The 24679-nt window shown below is 39.1% G+C and overlaps 1 protein-coding gene across 1 annotated transcript in view; it reads right to left on the bottom strand.

The window, feature by feature from the left end:
• LOC138044152 (uncharacterized) overlaps positions 1-24679 on the bottom strand; it is a 54740-nt gene that overhangs the window by 29743 nt on the left and 318 nt on the right. Inside the window, exons 1-13 of the mRNA XM_068890828.1 lie at positions 24677-24679; positions 22220-22347; positions 21078-21155; positions 20512-20599; positions 19169-19266; positions 14029-14131; positions 12662-12785; positions 12076-12134; positions 10936-11048; positions 9761-9834; positions 6020-6118; positions 3454-3568; positions 2182-2286 (exon numbers count right to left, since the gene is read on the bottom strand). The exon at positions 24677-24679 is cut by the window's right edge and continues 318 nt beyond it. Of these exons, the coding sequence (XP_068746929.1) occupies positions 2182-2286; positions 3454-3568; positions 6020-6118; positions 9761-9834; positions 10936-11048; positions 12076-12134; positions 12662-12785; positions 14029-14131; positions 19169-19266; positions 20512-20599; positions 21078-21155; positions 22220-22347; positions 24677-24679 (1187 nt within the window). The remainder of the gene's footprint in view (positions 1-2181; positions 2287-3453; positions 3569-6019; positions 6119-9760; positions 9835-10935; positions 11049-12075; positions 12135-12661; positions 12786-14028; positions 14132-19168; positions 19267-20511; positions 20600-21077; positions 21156-22219; positions 22348-24676) is intronic.

Genomic DNA, 24679 nt, shown 5'->3' with positions numbered 1-24679 from the left:
GTAGGCGAAGAAAGCTGAACCTAGACTGATTCAAATCCCTTAGGGATCACTATTTGTACGACAAATTACCCATAATCCCCACCAGACCCAGTCCTCTGGTCCGTGCCGTCAAAATATCTATTTCTGCCAATTTCGCAGGCTACAACTGTCAGAAATAGCATATCTCGGACATTTCAAATGGAAAATGAAGATCACCCCTCCTCCCAATAGTTTCGTATTCTAACGGTTGGACTGGATCTAGCATGAAATGGAGGCTAATGCGGGCAAATTAATTTGCATTTTAAAAGTTTGCCCGCATTAGCCTCCATTCCATGCTAGATCCAGTCCGGCGGGCTTCAACTTGCGCGCGGATTCATCATTGATTTTGGGGGGAGGGGGTACTAATTTTTCATTTTATTTTGTCCAAGATTGTAGTCATGCATTCGCCATTGGCCAGTCATAAACGCGATATTCCGTTGAGTATATAACAAGCCACAGAAAACGTAAGCAATTCTATTCTTAATCTAAGTCGCTGTAAGAATAATATGCTTCAACGGTAAGAGTTTTTGTCTGCTTACGCAAAAGGTACCTAGTATAGTATAAACTTCAAAAAGGAGTTTCGTTGTTTTCAGTTGTTGAAATAATGACTATAACAGATTTTGATATGGTCGAGAAATTATGTATATTGTATTGATTGCATTCAATCTGTCATTTGCAGAAACGAGCTATTGTCTGAAAATCTATCCGTTTCATCACTAAAGAACGTTTAAAACGACTAATTAAATAAATAAGCATTGAAAGCATCACGCGATTCCATGGTGTAACAACAAAGAAGATGACTGTTGAAAGTTTTCGCAAAGGTATTTATATTAGATGCTGGACAATTACGATAGGGATGCTTCTGATCAGAGGTTGCGTGCCAGACATGGCAAATATTGCGTGTTTACATTTATTATTAGTTTGCTGAATGCCGACTGATGATATGAAACCAAGGTTATATTCCAATAACCTTTGTTATCTTGTTTGCAACGCTAGGCCTTGCGTTTTTTCGAAAAACCCCGAGACCTTTCGGGCTTATTTCGCGTAACATCGGGTTTATTTCGGGTAACAACTCAAACGAAGAAACTTCCAGACATGAAACCTTGCTGTCTCTTTGCGCTATTTTTTCTTGCCGGCAAACTTGTAAAAGGGGGTCAGAAAATACTGTCAACAGATCGTGGTTTTCGATTCAAAAGCTCATCGGAGAATGGAAGATGCCGCAAGGCACCACGTTGGAACCAATGCAAGGAAAAAGTAAAAACATCAATTTTGTAGAGATACTCAGCCGCACGCTATATAAACTCAAGGCGTTATTTCTTTGGACAAACCAGTTACATAATGTTCATACTCCGCTTCGCTCACCGTCCGCAGGGGCACCCAACGACCAATTTGTTGTAAAATGTAGTATTATACCCCAGTTAATGAAAATAAATGTTATTAAGGCGTTTTCAGGTGTTTTTCAGTGTTGCTGGGAAAACATTATCTGTTCCTTTTTCCCAGCAAGACACACAAGAAATTTCTCAGCCAGCTAGATAAAATTGGTTGGTTTCCCAGCCAGCTGATCAAATTTATTTCCCAGCCAGGAATTCCGCGCGCTTTCAAATCCCTCGATCCGAAACGACCAAACAAAAGCGACAAAACCGGGACAAAAAAGGGTTTTTTCCGCAAGCGCAATCACTCTGACCAGCCGTCGTATGTTTGTGACTACTCTCTGGGAGAGGAAAGGGGTTTTTTTTTTTTTTGGTCGTCCTCAGTCTTCAGAGTTTCTACAGCCAGCTCGGGTTGAAATGCTAGAAAAAGTCAGTAATTCCCAGGCAAAACCTCTATCAATAGTAAATTTCCCAGCCAGCTCATCGAAACACCTGTATTTTTGCCAGCCAGCAAGATTCCTCTGGGGAACAGATAATGTGAGGAACAGATTCGTTGGGTGCCCCTGCGTCCGCAAGTGTACCAACTATACCATCATGCATCAATGCTACAAATGCCACCCCGTTACATCGGCAACTACACGTACACAGCATCGAATTTTTTGGTTTTGTTGGGATTGAGTGAAGGTTGATCATATTATACCCACTGAATTGTAAAAGCCTAAACAGACACTTGGTCCCTAACTCCCTTCTCCAAAATAAAAACTTCCACTCCATTTTTCGTTCAGTAACGTACCTCCACATTCACGTGCGTAACATTATGAACTTTCATTGCTCGCAGACCAAACTTTAGGCTGCAAAGGGTCTCGTTGACGTCTCGAACGGAAGGAGAAACACAGACCTAACGAGGAAGAACGATGCATTAGCTGAAGATTTGGTTTGTTGGGAAAAATTTGAAGCTTTCTTTCAGGGGAGGTTTGAGCTTGCTAAGCTATAAGACCACTTTAGCTTGAGCGTACTCTGGAGAATAGTTTTTTTTTTCTTTGAGGTCAATTGAAACTGTAGCTACCAGTTAAATTGTCAACGTAAAAGAACAATATTGGAAAACGCTACAACAAATTATATTGACTCATGCCACGTGTCATACCGAAAGATGACTCAAGCCATCAAATCTTTCTAATATTTTTTTATTGCATTACAGTAAATGTCTTGAAGTTATGGAAATCATGATGTAAAAACGTAGACCATTCACACGGTAGCGAAAAAAAAAACATAAAGAAACGACCCATATGAAAGCTTATGAAACTATGACATATTGATCTAAAATGGGAGAATTAACTTATATAAAAGCTAAAGAGAGCTAAAGAGGTACATAATTGACCAAGAGAAGTCTACAGGAAAGTTAACTACATGGCTTGGCATTTGCTCACTCGCATGAACAAAAGAAACTATTACCTATGAATAGAATTTAATTTCCAAAAACACTAACAACAGCAAGCTTTATTTCCCACGTCTTGAGATATTCCAATTGAAAGCGAAGTATTTGTGCTTGAGAGGGGCGGTGGCCTAATGGTCAGTGTGCTCTACTCCGGATCGAGTGGTCCGGGTTCGGGTCTTGGCCGGGGACATTGTGTTGTGCTCTTGGGCAAGACACTTTACTCTCACGGTGCCTCTCTCCACCCAGTGTGTATAAATGGGTACCGGTGAATTTAATGCTGTCGGTAACCCTGCGATGGACTAGCATCCCATCCAGGGGGGAGTAGAAATACTCCTAGTCGCTCCATGCTACAGAAGGAGATAAGCGCCGGCCTGGTGGGCCTTCTAGGCTCGTAGCGGACTTTACCTTACCCTATTTGTACTAATAAACAGCAGGATTTGCTTGGGATGCCACCATAACAGCCATATCCTGTTAAAGCCGCTGTGGAGCGATGATTGAAATATTGATATGCAAAGCACGCCAATTCAGTGCATTTCAATTCTTAGAGAGCGTTGAAGACTTCACTCTGACATTCTCAGAATCGTTTACACAAAGAAAACTAGAAATCGCAGCAATCTATAAAGTACTTACAATTAAGCTAGTTTTGGAGTTTCCGTCCAGTCCATCTTGCAGGAGCCTGGTTAACGTTGAATTTCTGTACGGAATATGGCGTTTCTTTCCCTCAGCCAAAGCCTGAATCACATTACTGAGAAAAGGCAGTAGAAACATATACGCAACGAAGACGGCAAAAGGGAACGTGATTTTCATTTGAAATTGTATATTCGTGTTGCCGTAAATAACCATTCAGTTTCATGTTAAGATTTTCAATCATCGCAGTTATGAACGTCACTTAACCCTTTCATTACCAAGATTGAAATGTTCATTCTTCTAACTAGTACCAAAGATTTCTTTTTTGGGTAGTCATGCGAATTTGGTGTCATATCAACATCACACCTTATCTTCATTCTCAATACCTGTCCGACTGACTCTTCATTGAAATTATGAGGAGAATTTACTTGCTGGTCACTAGTGGGATGCGAAGGGTCTCGTGATGCAACCTTTTCAACAGGTATGAAGGGGCGCTTGAAGCCCATGGCTTAAACTAGCACAAAAACCTGGCACGGCACTCCGAAATCACGGTACCGTACCTAGCACGGCACGGCACGGCACGGCACGGCACAGCATGGTAAATTTTTTATGTAAAAAGAACAAACATAACGCATATTAGGCATCCGTGCCAGAAACTGCAGGGGTGCTGAGCAAATCTCCAGCGAGAGGTGTGCTCGGCACTCACACATATACATACTGAATTGACCACTCCCCACATAGGGGCTTTTCAGGGCCAATGAAACACAATGATCACGACAGAACAGAACATTCAACAAAAACTGTTAAGAATCCCAAACGGTCGGAGGCAAGCTAGTTGGCTATTCACAAGCGCAGCTGAGAAGTTGAACCAGGGGTTACCAGGAAAAAATTCAACCAGTGGTCAGAGCGTATCTTGAACCCGGGATCCCGCGGGATCTCAAGTCAAGCGCCCTAACCACTGGGTCGCACTCCAAATATTATGCGTGTGTAAAGGGCGTTTAAATTAGAAAAGAGAATGAAATTGTGTCGTCACTCACTGACCGTTTTCCAAAAAAACGTTAAATATGGCTATTACAAGTTGCTGTACGAGTCAGGGCAGAAATGTACTAAAGTGTTAAGCCCGGCCAGTGGTGTAACAAGGAAAGCTACTTTTTTGGTCACTGTATATGGCCACGCATGCACTGAGCTATCCGATTTTTCTAAAAACTAGAAATTACACGCTGTCTTCTTGACAATTATGAGAACGAAAAAGCAATTTTTTCCTAAGTTATATTTCTGTCTAATGGCTGTGCTTTAGTCTTTTGTTCCCACAATGCACTTCTGAATAGTGAAATTTTCTAACAAATGGACAACTGGGTGGAGTGGAACGATTAAATTGCTGAAACGAAATGAAGGAATGGAAAGATATTTGTTTCGGTCGATAAACGTTGACTAATCATTTTTGTGTACTCTTTAGGCTGCCCTTTGCCCTTTTCCCAAAATAAGGGACGAAAATAGAAAAAATTACTTATTGGAAGATTACAATCAACGCCAATGGAATAATCCATAGTTTCAAGACTGACAAGAATGTAAACATTTAAATTGAAGCTCAAGAAAAAGCCGCAAAATACCGTTCAAATTGAAACGAAATGCTTCGTTAACTTTGTAGCAATTAAAGTTGTAACAAATGTTTCCCATGCAACCCCGTTGATCATGACTTTGACGAAAGGTTCTTTCCTTCGAGAGCAGTTCTACAATATTTATAATTAAGTAAGATTTATTTGGTTGTGACAATTTAGATAACCCCTTTTAAACATCAAGACATCTCTATCTCTGCTTTCAGAAAATGAAGTAATAAAAATTGAAATTTGAGGCTCGAGATGTTTCTAAAACTCAAGTTTCCTGACTGAGTTCGTCTTGAAGAAGGATCCGACTCAGTATGCAAGTAGACTGTCTTTACAGAGTTCAATATTAATTTTAATTTGATTTAATCTTCATGACTGACTGATTTGCGACCTTTCACGACGTTTTATTAATAAAATGATTATCATTTGCAAACAAAGAACAGTTGCAAAATCGAAGACTTTACACTGAGCGGCCATCAAAAATTTAATTTACCAACTTTAACTCGAGCTCCCGCTCAAAATGCTCCTTAGAAAATTAAAATTTAGTGACATTTGTGTACAATAATGACAAGCAATGAATGAAAACAAAATATTTGAAGCTAAGCAGTTGTAAATGCTTGAGGGTTCTATATTTTAAGTGGACGATCTTTCGCTCATAGAAAATCAATAGTTTTCTTGTAAAGGTCTTACCATTGAAAGCAAGAAATAAAATTGGCTCATACAAAAGCACACGCCTTTAACTAGCTAATTAATAAGCTAAAAAAACAGGTAAAGCAGTTGGTTAAGTTTAAGAATGAACCTTGTGAAGACGATTTAAGTCGTAAGTTTAATGAGTTCCGCGCCAGCTAGAGAGAGAGGCCTATCATAACTCTTCTCACGGAGGGCTTGATCCACCGCGTGGACCTCAAGTGGGATTATGACTGTGAATGAATACTGAAGTATCAGGTTCAGTTATTAATACATACCCCAACGCCAAAAGCGAAGAATTAATGCTCTGTGCTTCCTGGAGGCGCTCTCCTTCAGCTTTCGTTTTCTTGACCCGCTCGCTTCCCGCCAAATCACATCTGCGCACCGATGAGAAAACCGGGTTTAGAAATGTAAAAAATGTCAGGGGATTGAAACGCTGCTAAAGTATCGCGTATCTTGCACAACAAAGCATATAATTAATTTACTAACAAACATTGGTCTTGTAGTGAGAGATGTCGCTACTGTCACGAAGTGATTGCAGTTCATAGTGATCTTGTCGGTCGTACGAGAGCTCAAAAGCGCCAAGGTATCACACACCATTAGGATGGGGGCTCAATATGACACCAACACAACCGATATTGAATTGGGAAATTAGTGATGTTAATTGAGCTGGTGGTTGACCCGGAAACCAATGCTTGAAGATATAGCAGTGTTTGGTCTGTAACACCGACATTCCTTTTCAGGGCGAGACTCAACCGAGTCAAACATTGATGATAAATATAGATAGAAGATCATTGTGTCTTTGATTTTTGCCGCCACAAACGTCTTGTTTTTATGGCATTCTATCAAATACAGCCGACAGCTATTCGTAAGCGACTACCAGGGTATTTTTAAAGAAAACAAGTACTTGAGATATAAGATAAGTTATCCTTTACATCTTATTATCATTCTTATTTTTTGAAATTTTCTACAAAAAAGTGCTCGTGTCCCTTTATTGTGTCAAGGGATCCAAGCAGAAAGAAAGACGCTATAACAAGTCTCGAAAAAATTGTAAGCTTTGAAATAAAGAACTAAGCGTAAGTTAATTTTTTTACTGTATTAATGTGGCGAAGTCTCCGCTACCCTGCGAGCAAGCTCTAAAGCCGATGATACACGGTTCAACATTTGTTGATCAACAAATGTTGCAGCTCTTGTTCAACAAATGTTGACTGACAGTGTGTCGTGTCATGTTGAATGTTGTTGAACGATGTTGAACGAAAATAGAGACAGTTCTATTCCGTTCAACACGTTTGTGCAACATTGTTCAACATTTGTTGAGCAACAAATGTTGCAAGATGTTGAACTGTGTATCATCGGCTTAAGTCTCCGCCAATACTGGACTGAGTTGATTTTGGAAACAGCAACGAAAACGTCACTTCAAAATATAGCTTTGCTCTTTCGTAAACATTTCGCGATTATTCCACCGTATTCACTATGTACAATATGGGAGAAAAAATATTGGAGAGACTGAAAGGTTAACTGTTGTGTTCTAGTGCTCACGTTGTCAAACTCGTCAGAACTTTAAATTGGTCATTTCCCCTCGTCGTTTTGCAGAGTGCGGCAAAGAAATGCACAAAAATGCTCCCTATTCAGTATAATCAGTAATACCTCAGTATTACTCTGACTCTCAAGATGAACTGACGTCTGACTTTGAGTACTCTAATTTTACTTGGCTTCTGACAGTAAGTAAAGCACTCGCTTCGGCCGGTCTGATTTGCTCGAGGTCATTAATATATACGAAGAAGAAGTGATTTTGGATTTAACTATAAAAAAACTGCGATAAAACTTATCTAAACATTCTTAAAAACGACGACGTTAGCTGAACATCATTAGCAAGTCAAAATTATTTGAAAATTGCAAACTATGTATGGTAAATAAGAAGCCTGTATAGTGAAAGAAAGGAACAATGAAAATTAAACTAAAAGTTTGGCACGAATGGAGTCCGTCTAGATATTCAAATTAGGCTTGAGACTCTTAATGAGGAGCATTTCATATAAATACTAAAAGAACAATAGTTGATAAGGAGCCTGATCTCATCCGCTCGTATTCTATCAATGAGGAAGACATCTTGGTCTCCTACGACGTCACCGCCCTTTTCACTACGTCACCTCCATTTTCACTAATGTGCATTTGGATGAGACTATCAAAATTGGTCAACAAAGCTTTCGACGATGATTGGTTTACACACTTTTATTTTATTTAATCATTACAAAAATTAAGGAAAGTTCATGTTGACCCGCAGGTGGCAGATTTGCTATTCGAGGCGGGTCAATCATCAACGTACTTTGTTACATCAGTAAGTAAGGAAAAAAAGTAATAAGAGTTAAACATTATTAAATTACAAGGAGAAGCATAACTGGTAAAGACATCAATATCTGCATAATGTATCAATAAAGTATAGGAGAAGATTATGTACTAAAGCAATTGGATCAATTAGTTTTAATTGTACAGTCTTTGAGTTTGGATCGAGGTAATATTTTCGACATCAAGATAAGAATTTTCATTACCCAGAATCTGAAAATATACTTTTTCATTTGTTTTTTTAAAGAATTTTTTGATAATGATTTAAATTCATTCGGTATCTTATACCAAATTTTGATACCAACACGCGAAAAAGCCTTTTTGTAAGTTTAGTATAGAGTACTTTGTACTAAAGAGCTGCGACTTGGATGATTGAGTATCCTAACCACTCTGAATGGCTTACATTCCAGTTTATCTTTTAAGATGGAGCTTCCCGTGGAAAGTAAGAGCCCTTTTATTGATATTGACATGGACCTAAACTTGAAAGTCAAGTATACAGAAAACCAACAAACACTGGGTTGCTTTTACACTTTCACAGTCATGCATACTGATAAACGCTACTATATGTCTCTTAGTTAAAGACAATGTTACATCTTGCCCATGTCCTATCTTCTACAACTGTGGCTTTTAATATACAGAATATGTAACAAATTGCTTTCTGTATTCAGTCGCCTTGACTATCCGGTTGGCCTAATTAATTATACCATTAACAATAATAGTGGCACAGTGAGAATTAGTCTCCCATTCAAAGATCAAGTGGCTGCCAATACGTACGCGATCTTAGTCATAAGATTGGTGTTACAGTACAACCGGTTTCGCGAGCAAAAAATTGGGGCAAAATCTTAAACCCAAAGAAATCAAGTCATCAGTTGTGAATCAGCAGTGTGCTGTGCTGTTAAATGTGGTCTGTTTGATGCAGATTGCGTTGGGTATACAGCCCGACACCTTCACCAACGCATTGCTGAACACAAAAATTCGGCAATTGGTCGACATTCTTTGCAAGCTCACTGCAGTAAAGCTCTTTTGAAAGAATGCCAATTTGAAAGTGCCAGGGCAAATTTGATTGCTTAGTGTATGAAATGCTCCTCATTAAGAGTCTCAAGCCTAATTTGAATATCCAGACGGACTCCATGCGTGCCAAACTTTTCGTTTAATTTTTATTGTTCCTTTCTTTCACTATACAGGCTTCTTATTTACTATTGTTCTTTAAAATGTTACCAAGGCTTCATAGCAGCACAAAGTAAGATATCGCTTTGATGAACCAAACGATGTTTTTGAAGTTCATATTTAATGAAGACATGTTTCTCGCCTTCATCCTTAATTATTCATGTTATATCTCACTTTGTTACACTACTCAGTGCACAACTTCACTTTATTCCTTCATTGTTCACTTTATTCCTTCACTTTATTCTTTCATTGTACAACTGACGATGGATGATGTTTCATCCGAGACATGTCTTGATTAAATATGAACTTCGAATTCAAAAACATCGTTTTGTTCATCAAAGCCATATTGTTCTTTAAGTATTTATAGTTTGCAATTTAAAAATAATTTTGACTTGCTAATGACGTTCAGCTAACGTCGAAACGTCGAAATGTTTTTTTTTACCAATACTGTATATTATCAATATTCACATTACTAATTATTTAGCGTTTTATATCTAAATGCGTTAACGTACACGTAAAGTTTTCCTCTGATGGCGGCCAGTCCTCGTGTTTGAGTCGTGATCCTTTCCAATAGCTCGTCGTCTTCCTAAATTATAAAGATTCAAAATATGATGATGACAAAACTAAAAAAAAAACTTAAGAATTAAAACTTTTGCCTCCTTTGTTCACATATTTCGGTACTGTACATGTCCTCTGCGGTTCCCATTTTGTTAAACGGTACGCAGTGATTTATCCATTGCATAGCGCTATCCACTCTTCGAACTACTGGGGCCAGAGTAATACAATGAGCGATTCTGCCACAAATGACTTTCCAAGACCGTATGCGGGGGAAGATGTGATAAGATTCGATATTCTATGGCAGACTTAGATAAATGTTTTTTTGAGAACGCGGTGTCTTGATCTTTAGTGGTGATTGGAGCGGAAAGAAGCGGTTCCTATAGAGTAGAAGCACCAGGTTCGAATGCAATTCACGGATATGATTTTTTTGATTTCCTTATTTTCTCTGCTACCACAAGTCCTGGGAAACAGTGTCCTAAATTAACGATAATAGTAAATTGAAAGCAAACTAAGAATTAATGATTAATTTAGAGAAGAGATGATGTTGTTCCGCGATTAGCTTTCCCGACTATCTGTGATCATGGAAACAGCTGTTGCCATTCCTCCTCTCCTATCATGAAAGGCTTCGTGTACGCGACGAGAAACTTAAAGTACAACTACTCCCTAAATTCCTTTTGTTGTAAAAAATAAAAAAAAGTAAACAAGTTTTCCAAAGTCTGACTTTGCAAAAGCTTTTGGATTTAGTTTTAAAAAACCCTGATTTTCTGTGGTCTATCCCGCCAAGAGAGAAGCCAAGTTTTGCATTGTTAGAAAACAAGTTGGCTGACTTAACATAAGTAAACGATACCGCGATTTAAATCAGTCTTGAAATGACGTCATAACCCTAGCGAACCCCAGATCTCTCTTTGCTCGGACTTTTGCAATGGTAAAGACAAATAGAAATATACATAGAAAATCGAGGATGTCAATAATTTTTGTACGAGTACCCCGGATGAAACGGCGAATATTTATTTAGTCCAAAAATTAAAGTGTTTATTACCTTAAAGATGATTTATTTGAAAATTTGAGGGAGAACATTCCCCTACTGTCAAATGCCGTCCGTCGCTGTGGAGTAATATCGCCAACTTACACTGCATTGATAAGAGCCAAAGGCTTCCATGGATCCGCTGTCACTTGAGAACTCCGCGTCTGACGTGCCAGACATATAAGAAGACTCATAACTGCTGGAAGAGTCAGCTATGCCTAGAAAATAGGGATGCAGTAAAAAAAGAACCTCATAAATATCGTTTTCGGAAGTTGTTGGTTATACAAACAAGTCAGGAGGCAACGAAATATATCATTTAGTTATTCGAGGAAACCCATCAGTCGACGTTCAACTTCAACTGTGTCGACCACTTTAGTCTTGTTTGTTACAATTCGACCAACATTCATTGTGTGTAGTGTGACTACTCAGAATTTGGGCTGATTTAAGGACGGTGCCTACTAATTCAAAGGTATTTTTGCGCATTTTACTGAAGAAATGGTATTGAAAACCAAAAGGAAATTTGGGGGTAACCACGCATTTTTCGAAGATAATTAATCAGCAATGTTTATAAAGAGCTTTAAAATACAAAGCAATGTATGGCGTTCTTTTCCAAATTGAAGCTTCATTATCTCTGAAAAATGCATGGCTATCCCCAATTTTCTTTTTGGATACCAAAAGCACTTGCTAAGTTCTGCTTTCTCTGCGCAAAAATATCCCTGTATTAATAAGCACCACCTACAGGAAATCCGAATATCTTGAGATGTGCAGAACAAATGCGCAGTAACAATAGTAGGCACCATCCTTAAACGGGGTAAATATGCGGAATGTCTGATTGAAATTCATCGTTAGGTGCAAGCAAGAGAAAATAAAGGTGGAAGAGAGCTCATCCCCCCTATATACCCTTTTACATAGGTAATATGTCAATTTATTTTTAGATGGACTCCCACGCTGTACATATCCCAAGGGAATTAGGTAACAGCCATTCATATGGTGGGAATGTGTTCCGCGTGGATAGCCCTCGTTTAGAGAACACATTCCTGCCATATGATTGACTGTTGCCTATCTCGATGAGATATGTACAACGTGGGAGTCGATCTAAAAATAACTTGAGGCATATTACCTATGGAAAAGGGTATGTATGGAAGATGAGCTCTCTTCCACCTTTATTTTCTCTTGGTGCAAATTAATGTCATCCACAAAATTTAAATTTATGAAACTACAAAAATATCACCATCCTCATCAAACCTCCATATCGCCGAGGGACGCTGAGTCTTTCTATTTTTAAAAGGCACACAGCGTGGGACCTGAAAAAAAATTAAGTAAATAGGTTAAGAGTAGTCACATAAAGATCACATACAATTCACTCAATCATTACCGCCACCACCACCACTACCACTACTACTACTACCACTACTACTACCACCACTACTACCACTACTACTACTACCACTACCACTACCACTACCACTATTACTACCACCACCACCACCACCACTACCACTACCACTACCACTACCACTACCACTACCACTACCACTACCACTACCACTACCACTACCACTACCACTACCACTACTACTACTACTACTACTACTACTACTACTACTACTACTACTACTACTACTACTACTACTACTACTACTACTGCTGCTGCTGCTGCTGCTGCTGCTGCTACTACTACTACTACTGTTCAGTGCTGCTGCTGCTACTACTACTACTACTTAATACTACTGCTGCTACTGTTACTGCTACTATAACTAAATGTATGGATTTCTTAGTGTGGCGCCTTTCAGGAACATTTGCTTTAAATGGCTTCCGGACGACTACCAACCTGCTTGACTGCCTGTTCATCTTTGTCTCAGCAATGGCAAGTTTCTTTTTTCCAGATTTCAATAATCTACCAATCTCTTCAGGAGACTTTACGAAGTATTCTGATAAGTTTTCCACATAAACACCTACACGGTGTAAAACGATAAAGGAAGAGGGAGCCTTTTAATTTTATAACATATTGGATTACTTTTCAATTTATTTTGTCATAGTTTAGGAAGTTAGAACAGTCGCAAGGAGAATCAACGGGATAACTGCAGGAGATGCCCTAAAGTGTTTTTTTATCTTGTCAAAATCAATTACCGGAAATTTCACTCTACTTTTCCGCCAGTGAAAAGCAAAAGCAAGTTAACTGCTTTGTAAAACTGAAATCGCTTAACTAGGCAAAGTGCATTGAACAGTAATGAAAATTCTGAACGTTTAACTGTAACCGGTTGGCTCCAAAGTGCATGCAAATCAAAGAATGCAAGCCAGTCAGTTGGCAGCACCGCTTAAAAATCGTGTTTTCTAAGTTTTGAAGAGCTATTATAAGAGCTTGCGATGAAGTCGAGAGCCCGGTTATTCGGTGCAAAAACACGGCTGTAAATTAAGATGGCATTGTTAAATAATTGACATGACTTTGCGCATCTATAATTTTGATTGACATGCACCGACTTGAGATCAACTTGACACATCTAAGATTTTGATTGACACCATCTCCGTCTCGAGCAACAGAGCAAGGTCGTGAGGGAAACGGGCTGAGTTTCTGGCTTTTCCGCCGCTTGGCTCGCGGGCTCCAATATCGACAAAAATGCCATCGTTGTCAGCTCATTTGCCGGTTGTGTTACAGTTGCATTTTTTCGAGTCTTTCACACAGTAAAAACAGTATTTGCGGTTTCTCATCAATTTTGTTCTGATGTGAGAAAAGAAGACGCAGCACGCGTTAACGTAAGTATAGTTTTGCAGAGGTATCCAGCGAACAGCCCTTTCTTTTGGGGCTGGGGAACGGTCAATAGCGAAGAGATTGGGGCTTGCCATTCAAGAGAAAATCGACGTTAACATCTCCGAAATAATACTCCACTTGTAGGTCCGCTTGTAGCGTAGTGGAGAGATGGGCTAGGCTGTAAGTTGTCTGAGAACTCGGTCGTTGCATTGAGCAAGTTACTTGTACTATATGGTTTATTTTAGCTCTAACAAAAGAAAACATTTACATGAAAGAGAATTCGCTTCCCAGAGGACTGGTTTGGGGAACAAAATGACTGCCTTTTCTTTGTCTAGGGGCACAAGCTTGGCTACAAAGACGAATACCTTTAATTTTTAATTTGCTCTTGTTTCTGTCGTTTTTGAGAGTAATTGCCTTAGTTTTTAGTATTTATATAAAAAAAACCCTACCTTTTTTCGGGTGTTCCCTTAGAAAGACTTCCGGTCCTGATCTGTCAGGAGCTAATAAGTCATACACTCGTTCTTGATAGATCTGAAGGTAAGAACAGGAAACCTGCAAAAAAAGGATGAAAAAAAGAACTGAAAAAACCCACTAAAGCTGATTATATAAAGCTCAGCCAGAGATTAAAGGAGGGTTCCCTCTTGCTCCTATTCACCTCTAAAAGTTCAGTTCTTTAAGAGCCATTTTCCGAGAAAATCGAAAATCGCAAGACACTCGTGAAAAAATCGAATTTTTTTTTCTTTTGCCAAAACATTCCTTTTAGTACCCTATTTCAAGAAAAAATAGTTTTGGGTTCAAGCAATTCATTGTACGGGAGAAATTACAAAAAGTTTGAAAAATCGATTTTTTGCTGGTTTTTCGTACTCAAAACAACGGAATCCGACCGCAACTTCGAGAAAACGTTGAACGCATAAAAAACAATCCCTAACATCAAAACTTCAGCCGAGGATTATTTCATACCTACTCTTTAATTTTCTGAAAGAAAATTTGAAGAAAAAAGTTTTTAACAATTACAATCGACAAGTTTAAAAAGGTCAAATTTGTATCTCTGGAAATGTTAATAAATGAAGGCGAACTTTAACTGTTATAAAAGCCCTCTGGTATATGCCGCTTCCTTGTAAAACCCATATAGAATAAAACCTTGGCTATTGAACTAAGTTACTGGAAAGTTTTAGCTCTGGGAATCCAATACAGTTCTCACACTAAAGTAAGCAATTTGAGTATCTGAGTAAATAAAACGTATGCAAATTAGACGGCCCGCTAAATGAATTCATATTTTTAACGCAAAGTTTTGTTGAACGAACGACTTACCATTGCTTGTTGTAAGAGAAGTTAAATCCATCTCTCAATCTCTTTGTGGCAACTCATCCATAACTGATTTTGACCAAAATTTGTCCAGCAACTTCAGCACTTGAGCTATCTAAACACTTCCCACGCAGTGCTTATTACGCGTCATCAGACGCTTCTGTAATAATGAAACCCGATTATGTTTTGGTCCGAAAATAACATACAATGATGAAAATTAACCACTACTCAAACCACACAGTTAACAAGGTGAGTATTACTGACCTCTTATTGAGCGAACAAATCAGATACTAGACGGGATAACAAGATCATATGACGCACAATTTAACAAACGCGCAGAGGTTGGTCACGCTAGCTTGTCACATACGACGGTACGTACTATACTTCGTACACATTGTAAACAGATTAAGAAACAATTACAGCTGTCCCAATGAAAAAATGTACAACCCTACGTCTGTTTATAGATCATCAGTGTAGAAATATTCGACTCTGGGAACAATATTAATATAACATTTCCAGGTCAAATGCTCCTGGAATAAAATTCATATATTGTCACGAAGTGTTTCGCAACTTACTATTTGGTGCGCGCACAAGATAAGCGATTGCCCGTGAGAGAGGGCGGAACGCGCTTTTTTTTTATACGTGCATCTAAAAATGAAGAGAGTCTATGAACAGGCTGGTAAAGTACACAAAGTGTAGAGTTCTGCCTAAACGGTGTTCTCACTTCTCCTCAGAGGCTGCTTCCAGAAGTGAATCATTCACCATTTGTTCTCGCCGGAATAACTAAGTCAAGAAAAAATCTATTTTGTTCATTGTTTTGCTTTCTTTGCTTATTTTTGAAGTTTGTTTATGTTTAAAAGAGCGTTCCTTTTCGGAGAGTGAGATCATTTCTTGTTTGTCAGGCTGAGTCCTTGTTACAAATCAGTCAGTTACCTTTCAGCTCGTGACTATTTGCACGTTATAAATGTCTCTCCCCGCTCTAACAAATCAATGACACCTTATCTTATAAATGTGAAGAGGTATTCTAGCCTGCATAACAGGTGCTTTGTGAGCCAAGCGAGGCGAACGCGGCATTTGCTCAAAGCGCGAAACGAGTGCGAAGCGCGAGACGAGGGATAAAGAAAGATAAAGCTTTATTTTTTCCTCCCCTCGTCGCGTTTCGCGCCTCGCGCAAAATGACGCTTTCGCCTAGCCTAGCTCATAAAGCAGGGGCACCCTGCGAAATATCTGTTCGGAGAAGCAAACATTGCCTAGAATTTTCTATAGCTTGAGGAAGGCTAAAAATTTCTAGATGACCGTTCCATTCATGTACACAATTTTCGAAGCTTATGTAATAGATTCCCTCCGATTTTCTGAAGTTCATTTTTCCCATTTCACTCCCCAGGTTAGGTTATTTTTCGTAGAGAAAGGAAGCTTAAAATTTTCGGAATCGAAAATGCAATGCAGAAAGGAACCGAAAAACTATCACTTTCGGAAAACTTTGAATTGCTGCTAAAATGTTCGGGAAAATAACACTGAAGCCCTCGTAACTTCGAAAAGACTCAAGTTACCCTAGGATGCCCGAACAGATATAAATTTCTTAGCGCCACTTAGGCCCTGTTTACATGGAGGGAGGGTAACCCTGCTGGAAGGGTTACCCTTCTAGGAGGGTTACCCTCCTCTATTGTTGTTCCCGGTTTCGTTTACATGCGAGGTAGGGTTACCCCAGGAGGAGGGTAACCCTACCTGCTTGCTAGGGTTACCCTTCTAGGAGGGTCATGTTTTTGTTTATTTAAGCCATGTAAACGCTCGAGGTAGGGTTACCCTCCTGGGAGGGTCAAGTTTAGGGTGATCAGATTACATGTCTTCGCGTGGTTATAGACCTGGGGAACTATTTCGTCGAACAATGCTGGTAAGAGTGACTAATTCAAGCCGGAATGATAGAGGCAGAGATAGCCCCGGAGATAACCCTTCACATGTAAACGGGGGCTATCTATTGACCCTTCTAGAAGGGTAACCCTTCTAGGAGGGTTACCCTCCCTCCATGTAAACAGGGCCTTAGAAAACATTTCTAGAGATCTAAAAGTACTCTGGATAGCCTAAAAAGTCTTTTCAAAGTAATTCGAGGGGAAACCGTCGTTGGGTACCCCTGATAAAGCGCCTGTTATGCAGGCTGGAGGTATTTCTGCAAGTTCTCTGAGTTAACCAAAGATAACTTTGTTTATCTTCACTAAACAACACTTCTAGAGGTCTCTAAAGAAAGCGTTACGCGCGAGAATGTGGAATTTTATAACACTCCACATCGCGTATTCAGCCCTGCGGAGTGGTTCTCTTTTTCTCGCGCTCGCGCCGTGAATTGGTCAAATTTAACTCAAAGATTATTATTAGCCTCAATAGGCTTTTCAACAATTTTGAGGAGGTCTCGAAGGTTTCAAGGATGCGATAAGCACACTCAAGTTTGAAGTTGTGTTGTAAACAAGCTCTAAATGAAACTGAGAATTTCTAGTTACCTGGCTAGGGATCCTGGTTTCGGAGGAAAAATCATAAAAACCAAATCCGAAACAAAACTATAGCAAGCTATAAAGTTGAATTTTATGCTTTTTTATTTTGCTGTAGGGATTGTTGCAAGGTGGTAAATTCGGGAATAACGAACTTATTAAGGAAACATTTGTGTTTGAAATATTTTGGGAAATAAGTGTATGTATTTTTTTACCAACAAAACAAAGACCGAAAACAGAAGCTATTGAGTATTTCGTGACAGTTTGCTAACGTGACCTTGGCATATGTAACTGATTCGTGGGTCAGTAGAAGTCATAAGACCTTGTGGTGGCTTGAAATCTTAACTAAACCAATTTAAAATCGAAGTCAACGGTTTCGAATGCATTTTAATTCTGCTTTTTCCCCCTGAAGAAAACTATTTTACCATTGTGGTAACGGAGTTTCATCAAGCGATGACAGTTTCAGTTCGAAGTTGCGATCTCAATGATTTCGCTGCGGCAATGTGGCTGAACAAACGTTTTTCAGTCGTCATATAAAAAGTTATTTACGGCTCTCACCAACACAGCTGAAAGCTAGAAATAACATTTTCACTTTAAAAACATATTACAAGCAACAGTAAGAAGTCCTTTTGCACTAAACTTTGCGTTTAGTATGAATTCCTTCAGCGGGCCGTCTAATTTGCATACATTTTATTAAATGAAATTCTCAAATTGCTTACTCCAGTGTCAGGGCTGTATTTAATTTCCAGAGCTAAAACTTTCCCGTAATTTACATTAATAGCCAAGGCTTTATTCTATATGGGTTTTACTAGGTAGCGGCATATACCAGAGGGCTTTTTTCAACAGTTAAAGTTGGCTTTCATTTTCTAACATTTCAAGAGATACAAATATGTCCTTTTTAAACTTGTCGATTGTAAATGTAAAAAACTTATTTCTTCAAATTTTCTTTTAGGGCTTTAAAGATTAAGAACGAAATAATATTCGACTGAAGTTTCGATGTTAGGGGTTGTTTCTTATGCGTTCACTGTTTTCTCGAAGTTGAGGTCGGATTCTGTTGTTTTTAAGCGCGAAAAACCAGCAATAAATCGATTTTTCAAACTTTTTGTTATTTCTCCCGTACAATGAATCGCTTGAACCCAAAACTATTTTTTCTTGAATTAGGTCACTAAAAGGGATGTTTTGGCAAAAGAAAAAAAGAATCGATTTTTTTACGAGTGTCTTGCGATTTTCGATTTTCTCGGAAAATGGCTCTTAAAACCACCCAGCCTCACAAGAACAGATTGCAAATCCCAGTAACTCCATCACTGAAGAAGGGGGGTGGGGGTGGGGTGGAAACTTGTTCCCTTTAAAAATTTGCTTGTGTTCCCTTGTTCCCGAAATTACTTTCAAACTTGTTCCCAGCTTTTTGATCCCTAAAATTGTTTATGTTCCCCTGGCCCTATTCCCTAAGAAATTTTGGCTCTTTTTCGCTGTTCCTCAGTTGAAATTAACCATGTTCACTTGTTCCCCAAAACCCCTGGGAGGGCCTCATAAAACATCCTCCACGATTATCCAATTTCTGCACGGTTTCGTTCGATGGTCGCAGAACCAAAGGCTAAGGGTCGACGGAACTGACAACTGGTTGATGTAGAACACTTCAAACATGGGATTTTGCAAACAAACCATGAAAAGTAAGACATAATTCGAGCCAGTTAAAATAGTGTTTAAGGAGACGTACGACCATTGCCTTTGTTAGCAGCCTCTCAAACGGAGAAAATAATTATATTTTGGTTAATTCTCTTTGTACATGGCTGAGGTGAATACTCACCGCATATGAATGAGCAGAATCTTTACTGATGAGACGAAAGACATGAGACACCACACTGGTGGTCAAGCCATCTGGAGCCATCAGAGTATGTGTTTTCCCTGTAAGGGCAGGACCAAGAGAGGAAATGTCTCACTTACTGGACAAGCGCTAGGTGTTGAGAATAAGGAGCCATTTGTACAATTAACTAAGCCCCCAATGAAACTTTGTCTCTAATTTTTATGTTTACATTAATTCAAATAACGTAACTATAACGAAAGCGTATGAGACGATAAAAATTATTTAATCACAAAAGCACTGTGCCTATATGGCCGCCAGCCGGTGAAGTTTTATTTGAACATTACTATAGCTGAGAATTCCACTCGATTTACAGCTACCTCCTCCCACTTAACATCTTTAAGTAGGTACTTATCACAATTATTGAATGCTAATCGCTTTATATATAAGGGTGACTTTTTTTTTTTAGACATTAGCGCCATTTCAAAAGGGGACCGACCAGCTGACGGAGCAATTTCGACACTTGGTTAATTATTTTTATTTTAATTAATTAACATACAAATTTCAAGTCTTATCTTTTTAACCAGTTAGAGTTAAAATAGGGGTGCAGGGATGACGTAGTGGTGAGAGTACTCGCCTCCCACAAATGTGGCCCGGGTTGGATTCCCAGACTCGGCGTCATATGTGGGTTGAGCTTGTTGGTTCTCTACTGTGCACCCCGAGGCTTTTCTCTGGGTACTGCGGTTTTTCCCCTCTTCTAAAAAACCAACATTTGATTTGCGTAAATTTGTTGATTTCATGGTTTACGGTGTCCCAATAAGTGCGCCAGTGATAGACGACTAGACAAAAGTTCCTTTCCTTTCCTTTCATGATAGACGCAAAGAAAGATATCTACAATGTAAAGCAACTTGTCTTAACTCTCTTGATAATGGGAGGGTAGAGTACACTGCTTGGCTAAGAAAGACTAAGAGGACATTTTCGTTTGCTCGTGAATTCCCCAGGTATCAAGAACGTTCCTGTCTCTCATACAGTCCTGGAGGCCGTCTCTCGAAAGTCCCCAAACTTTACGGACCATTTTCGGGTTTTCAATTCCCTTTGTATCTCAAGAACGGCGAGAATTTAATTCGTCAAACTTCACAGTTATTTTTCTTTTTGTTACCTTGAAAACATGTTAAAAGATCGGCTTTCCAAAACAAGTGGTTGGCAATTTCACACATGGCTTTTCGAGAACGAAAAGTTTTCCGGTCTTTCGAGAAACGGGCCCCTGTCCCGAGGAATTTCCTGTCTCCAGTGTTAAGCGTTCAACTTCAAGTTTGTTGATGTAATGGTGAATAAAAATGGTCTATTACCCGCTCCAGTTTGTCCATATGCCATCAAGATGCTATTGAGGCCTGTCATAGATGCCTCAACAAGTGGTTTGCCAACCACCTGATACACCTAGCAACACAAGATACAAGGTGGCATATAAAAAAGGAGGGTTGAAAAGCAAAATGAAATCAAACTCCAAATACTCTCGACATCTGATGCTTTTATAGATTGTGCAACAGTTCGACAGGCTTGGCAGATTAGGCGGGCTAAAACTGAGTACCTTCTTGCACACGATTTTCCAGCTAGGATTTGAAGCTGACTGTGCGCGCCTTTTTCGTCCCCTCCCGCTGTTAGAGCTTCGTTTAACGGTTAGTTAAGACTAAAGATTTTGATCCCGAGGAAAGCAGGGAAGACACTGAAGTCCTCGATGATTCTAAGCCCCGCAGTAACCAACTCAGCTACGCGTGCCACTTTTAAATTACAAATAAATGACATACCTGGCTGCAGACTGTTTAATGCATCTACTGAAATAATAGCAAATACACACAATCTACGAACTCGTTTTCAACTCGTCGTCTGCCATAATAAGAATGGTTTTACTGCCTACCTCTTCATTTGTAGAATCCGGAGACAACACATGATCAAACTGAAATTTCTTTTCTTTTTTCCCATCCACCACATGAAGCTATAATGGTAAATTTAAGATAAACTCTAGTTTGAGAAGGCTGAATAAGCGGTTAAAAACGAGTATCTTAATCCCGTAAGCGATGATCGTATTAAACAACCTTGGCGAAAAAATAAGCTTGTGTTTACCAAATATCGAGACGACATATAAATTCCGTTTTAAAAGTAAGATATAGGAAGTACTTCAAACGGATTAACTAGAATTCCCCTAAAGTCTCATTATAAAAAAACTTGACAACTATTCCAATCAAGAGGGGATTTCTTCCGCTCATGAAGCCCGAAAATGTTGTGAAGACCTCCAAAAGTGCTTTTGTGCTCGCAAAGTTTTAATTTTTGCAAGGTACAAGTGTCAGTTTAAAACAAGAGGCAAAGCAATAGAAAAGCGTTCACTCGGGCCTGAGTTTAGATGGTTTTGCTTTGCTCTTCGTGTAACTATCTTTTTGTGTCGCCAAACTTGACGCACAAGGTCACCCCTTCTTTGAAGGGCGCAAATAAGTTTGCTTCTGGACTTTCAACCACCCAAACTCGATTGTGAAATCCCATAAAGTGCACTTGAACTCAAATATTTTTCGTCGACAATATCAATCTCCCCACCAAAAGAAAACATGTTTTACCATTCTTATCTCGAAATTTGCTTTTTATGATCTGTAAGGCAAGACGCGCAAAGTTAAGTTATCAAATGATTCGGATCCACCACCGTGACGTGAGAGGCATGGATCTATTCTTGATTTTACGTCAAAAAGTGATTTGCAAGGCAAAATTTCTTTGAAAACAGGAATGCAAAGTATTTTGTGACGTAAAATCGAGAATAGATCCATGCCTCTCACATCACGGTCGTGCATGGGTCCAAATCACTGCTTGTTCTGCCAAGTTTACTGGGTGACAATGGTGTCTGTTTGCTTTGGTTGGGGAGATTTATCAACGAAAAATATTTGACTTTAGGTGCTCTTTAATCCTTCGGAAACATACTATTCTTGTAGATAACATTTTCTCTACGTACATACATAAACGGTCAGTGTTAATTTAGGATATATCAACATTTCAGATGTAACTTGGCTTTGTAACCTGGCTGACATCTTCATCCTCAACACTAACTGCGCCTTTCCTTTCAGGGTTTCTGACGTCACTTTGTCCTAAGGGACGAATCCTGACGTATACTTGGACCCTACTTATTGCTTGCTCATCAACCAAACCTAAATTAGAATTAAAACAGACATATTCAATGACACTCCCAAGAGAATTGCAACAAAAGCTAACATTAACAAACAACACCCCAGATCTAGAACTTCTGCTCAAATGTACAGCCGAAATCGTTGCACGTGGCGCCACGCTACGTCACTGCCAAGAAGAAGCCAATAAAATCACACAGCAGAACCGTTGCATCCCGAGGGATCTCAATAGAGCCAATAGAATCCAATAATATACCGAAATTGTCCCATGAGAATTCCATTTCTAACACCCATTAAACCACGACTGATTTTATACCGTGGATGCGTATGCATCTCACGGAATTACGAGAATCTTGGCTTTAGTAATCCACGCTTTTCCAGGCTTTTGAACGATACGATAATATGCAATCAGTTTCTGCACAACAATATTTGCACAGATACGCTTAAAAAATAATTACAAATAAGAAGCTCTGAGTTCAAATCCAGTCACTCAGGAGTATCAAGATTTTAAAGAATGTATTCACATACCACAGGTCCTGCGACACATACTCTAAATTAATGATAATCGTAAATTCAGGGACAATAAGTCGAGATCATGTTGGGTTCATTGAAGGACCAGATCTCTCCTAACTTCTTCTTTTCATTCAAAACTCAGTCTATCTGTTTACTTTCCGATATTACTCTAAATTGAAGCTAAACCAAAAAGACCCCAACACCGAAAACTAAAGCTGAGCAAAAACTATCGCGTCCTCATTTAAAATGAAGCAGATAGAGGTTATCTATTATCCTTGCTTGGTCTGCAAGCTTTCTTTTGGCGTTCTCGAAAATGCGGCGACTTCGAAGAGTTGACGCCATTCAGGCAGGGCCTCCTTTTCTCCTCCTCGTGCAGTAAAAGGCAAAAGGAGGCTCTGCTCGCAGGGGGGCGTGTTATTAAGTTCTTGCGAGTTTTTAAAAAGCAATTTACCCACCCACAAATTCAATGATGTTAAACCGGAAAAAGCTATTTTCCTATCATTTGTTTATCTAAATTCTTAGTTTCTCTTAAAAGGAAAAAAAAAACAACGCACTCACACGCCTGTTGGGACATCTCAGCAAGACAGTTTTCCCCTCTGAGTTCAGGAGTAAGACCGTGAACGAACTATTGTCGACCACAATCTCGTCTCTGATATATAGCTGGTCCAAGAATTGATTTGAAACGTTCAAGTCTTGTAGGATGAGTTTTTTTTTCAGTCAAAATAACAGGAAATCTTAACGTAAGGTTCTCCAACTACTGGATTTATCTCATCATTCCGTTCATGCCGGAAGATCATTTAAGAGCACCGATAACGGGTTTCAAGATAAAGGCAATGGGAATCGAATCCCTGAAGATGACACCAAATTCCGCGAATGTTGTGGTAGACAAAAAGACAGCTGAGACGAAGAAATTGTCAACACTCGAAAATGAGAAATTACAACTCATGCTAGACGTCAGAAACATAACCCAATGCAATGAAATATTGTCAAAATTACTAATGAAAAATCTTTCATGATTGGCTTGCTGGTTACGTTTTAATTAGGGTAAACCAACCCAGAATTATATTTTTCAGCGGATCTTGTTCAACGGACAAGCACCCTTGTAAATATCGACCGATCTTTTACATAGATTTCTTTTCCGGCAAGCAAAAGAGACTTTGTAAAAGTTGCCATTTAAGGGAATGAAAATCTGGTTGTTTGATTGAAAGATGAATATCATTGCAGATCTGTTGCAGATCTGTTATGCTTTGCGGATAACCTTTCTCGGCTAAAAGGAGCCATGTGTGGATTCAAGGATATTCTGTTTTAAAAAGCGGACAGTGGTGCTTTTTACACGGGGCTCTAAAAGCTGTGAGTAGTAGGCAACGACATGTAGCCCATCTTAAAGTAATATTTTCATGCTCTGGACTTACATTGAAAACAATGTTTCAAAACAGCCACGAGGAGCGGAGAATTATTTTCGTCAAATGTTTTGTCTTGTATAAGGCAAAATGATTTTTGCGACCTGGAAAATCTTTGAATCCCATTCTTAATGAAATCATAAGAAGCACCTAAAGAAATGACAAGTTTTCTTTGTCACCAGTACAGTAACTGAAACATCGTTTGGCACGTGAAAACTAGAGGAAGATAGTTCTTGCCCTTCAAAATAACAGAACTATGAAATCAAGGCTGTACAATTTTTAACCATAGTTAGTATAGTAGCTATGTTTTAAGAGACGATGTTAAGTACCCGATTTCCGTTGTAAGTAGTGCGGCCATCATGGCTCGTAACCGATTAACAAGAATTAACAAAAATTAAAAATATATATTGCAAAAAGCTTAAGAAACTTCAGTAATCTACCTT

Source organism: Montipora capricornis, chromosome 3 (genome assembly GCF_036669925.1).
Source record: "Montipora capricornis isolate CH-2021 chromosome 3, ASM3666992v2, whole genome shotgun sequence".
Classification (NCBI taxonomy): domain Eukaryota; kingdom Metazoa; phylum Cnidaria; class Anthozoa; order Scleractinia; family Acroporidae; genus Montipora; species Montipora capricornis.
This window is presented reverse-complemented; position numbering and strand designations above follow the sequence as displayed.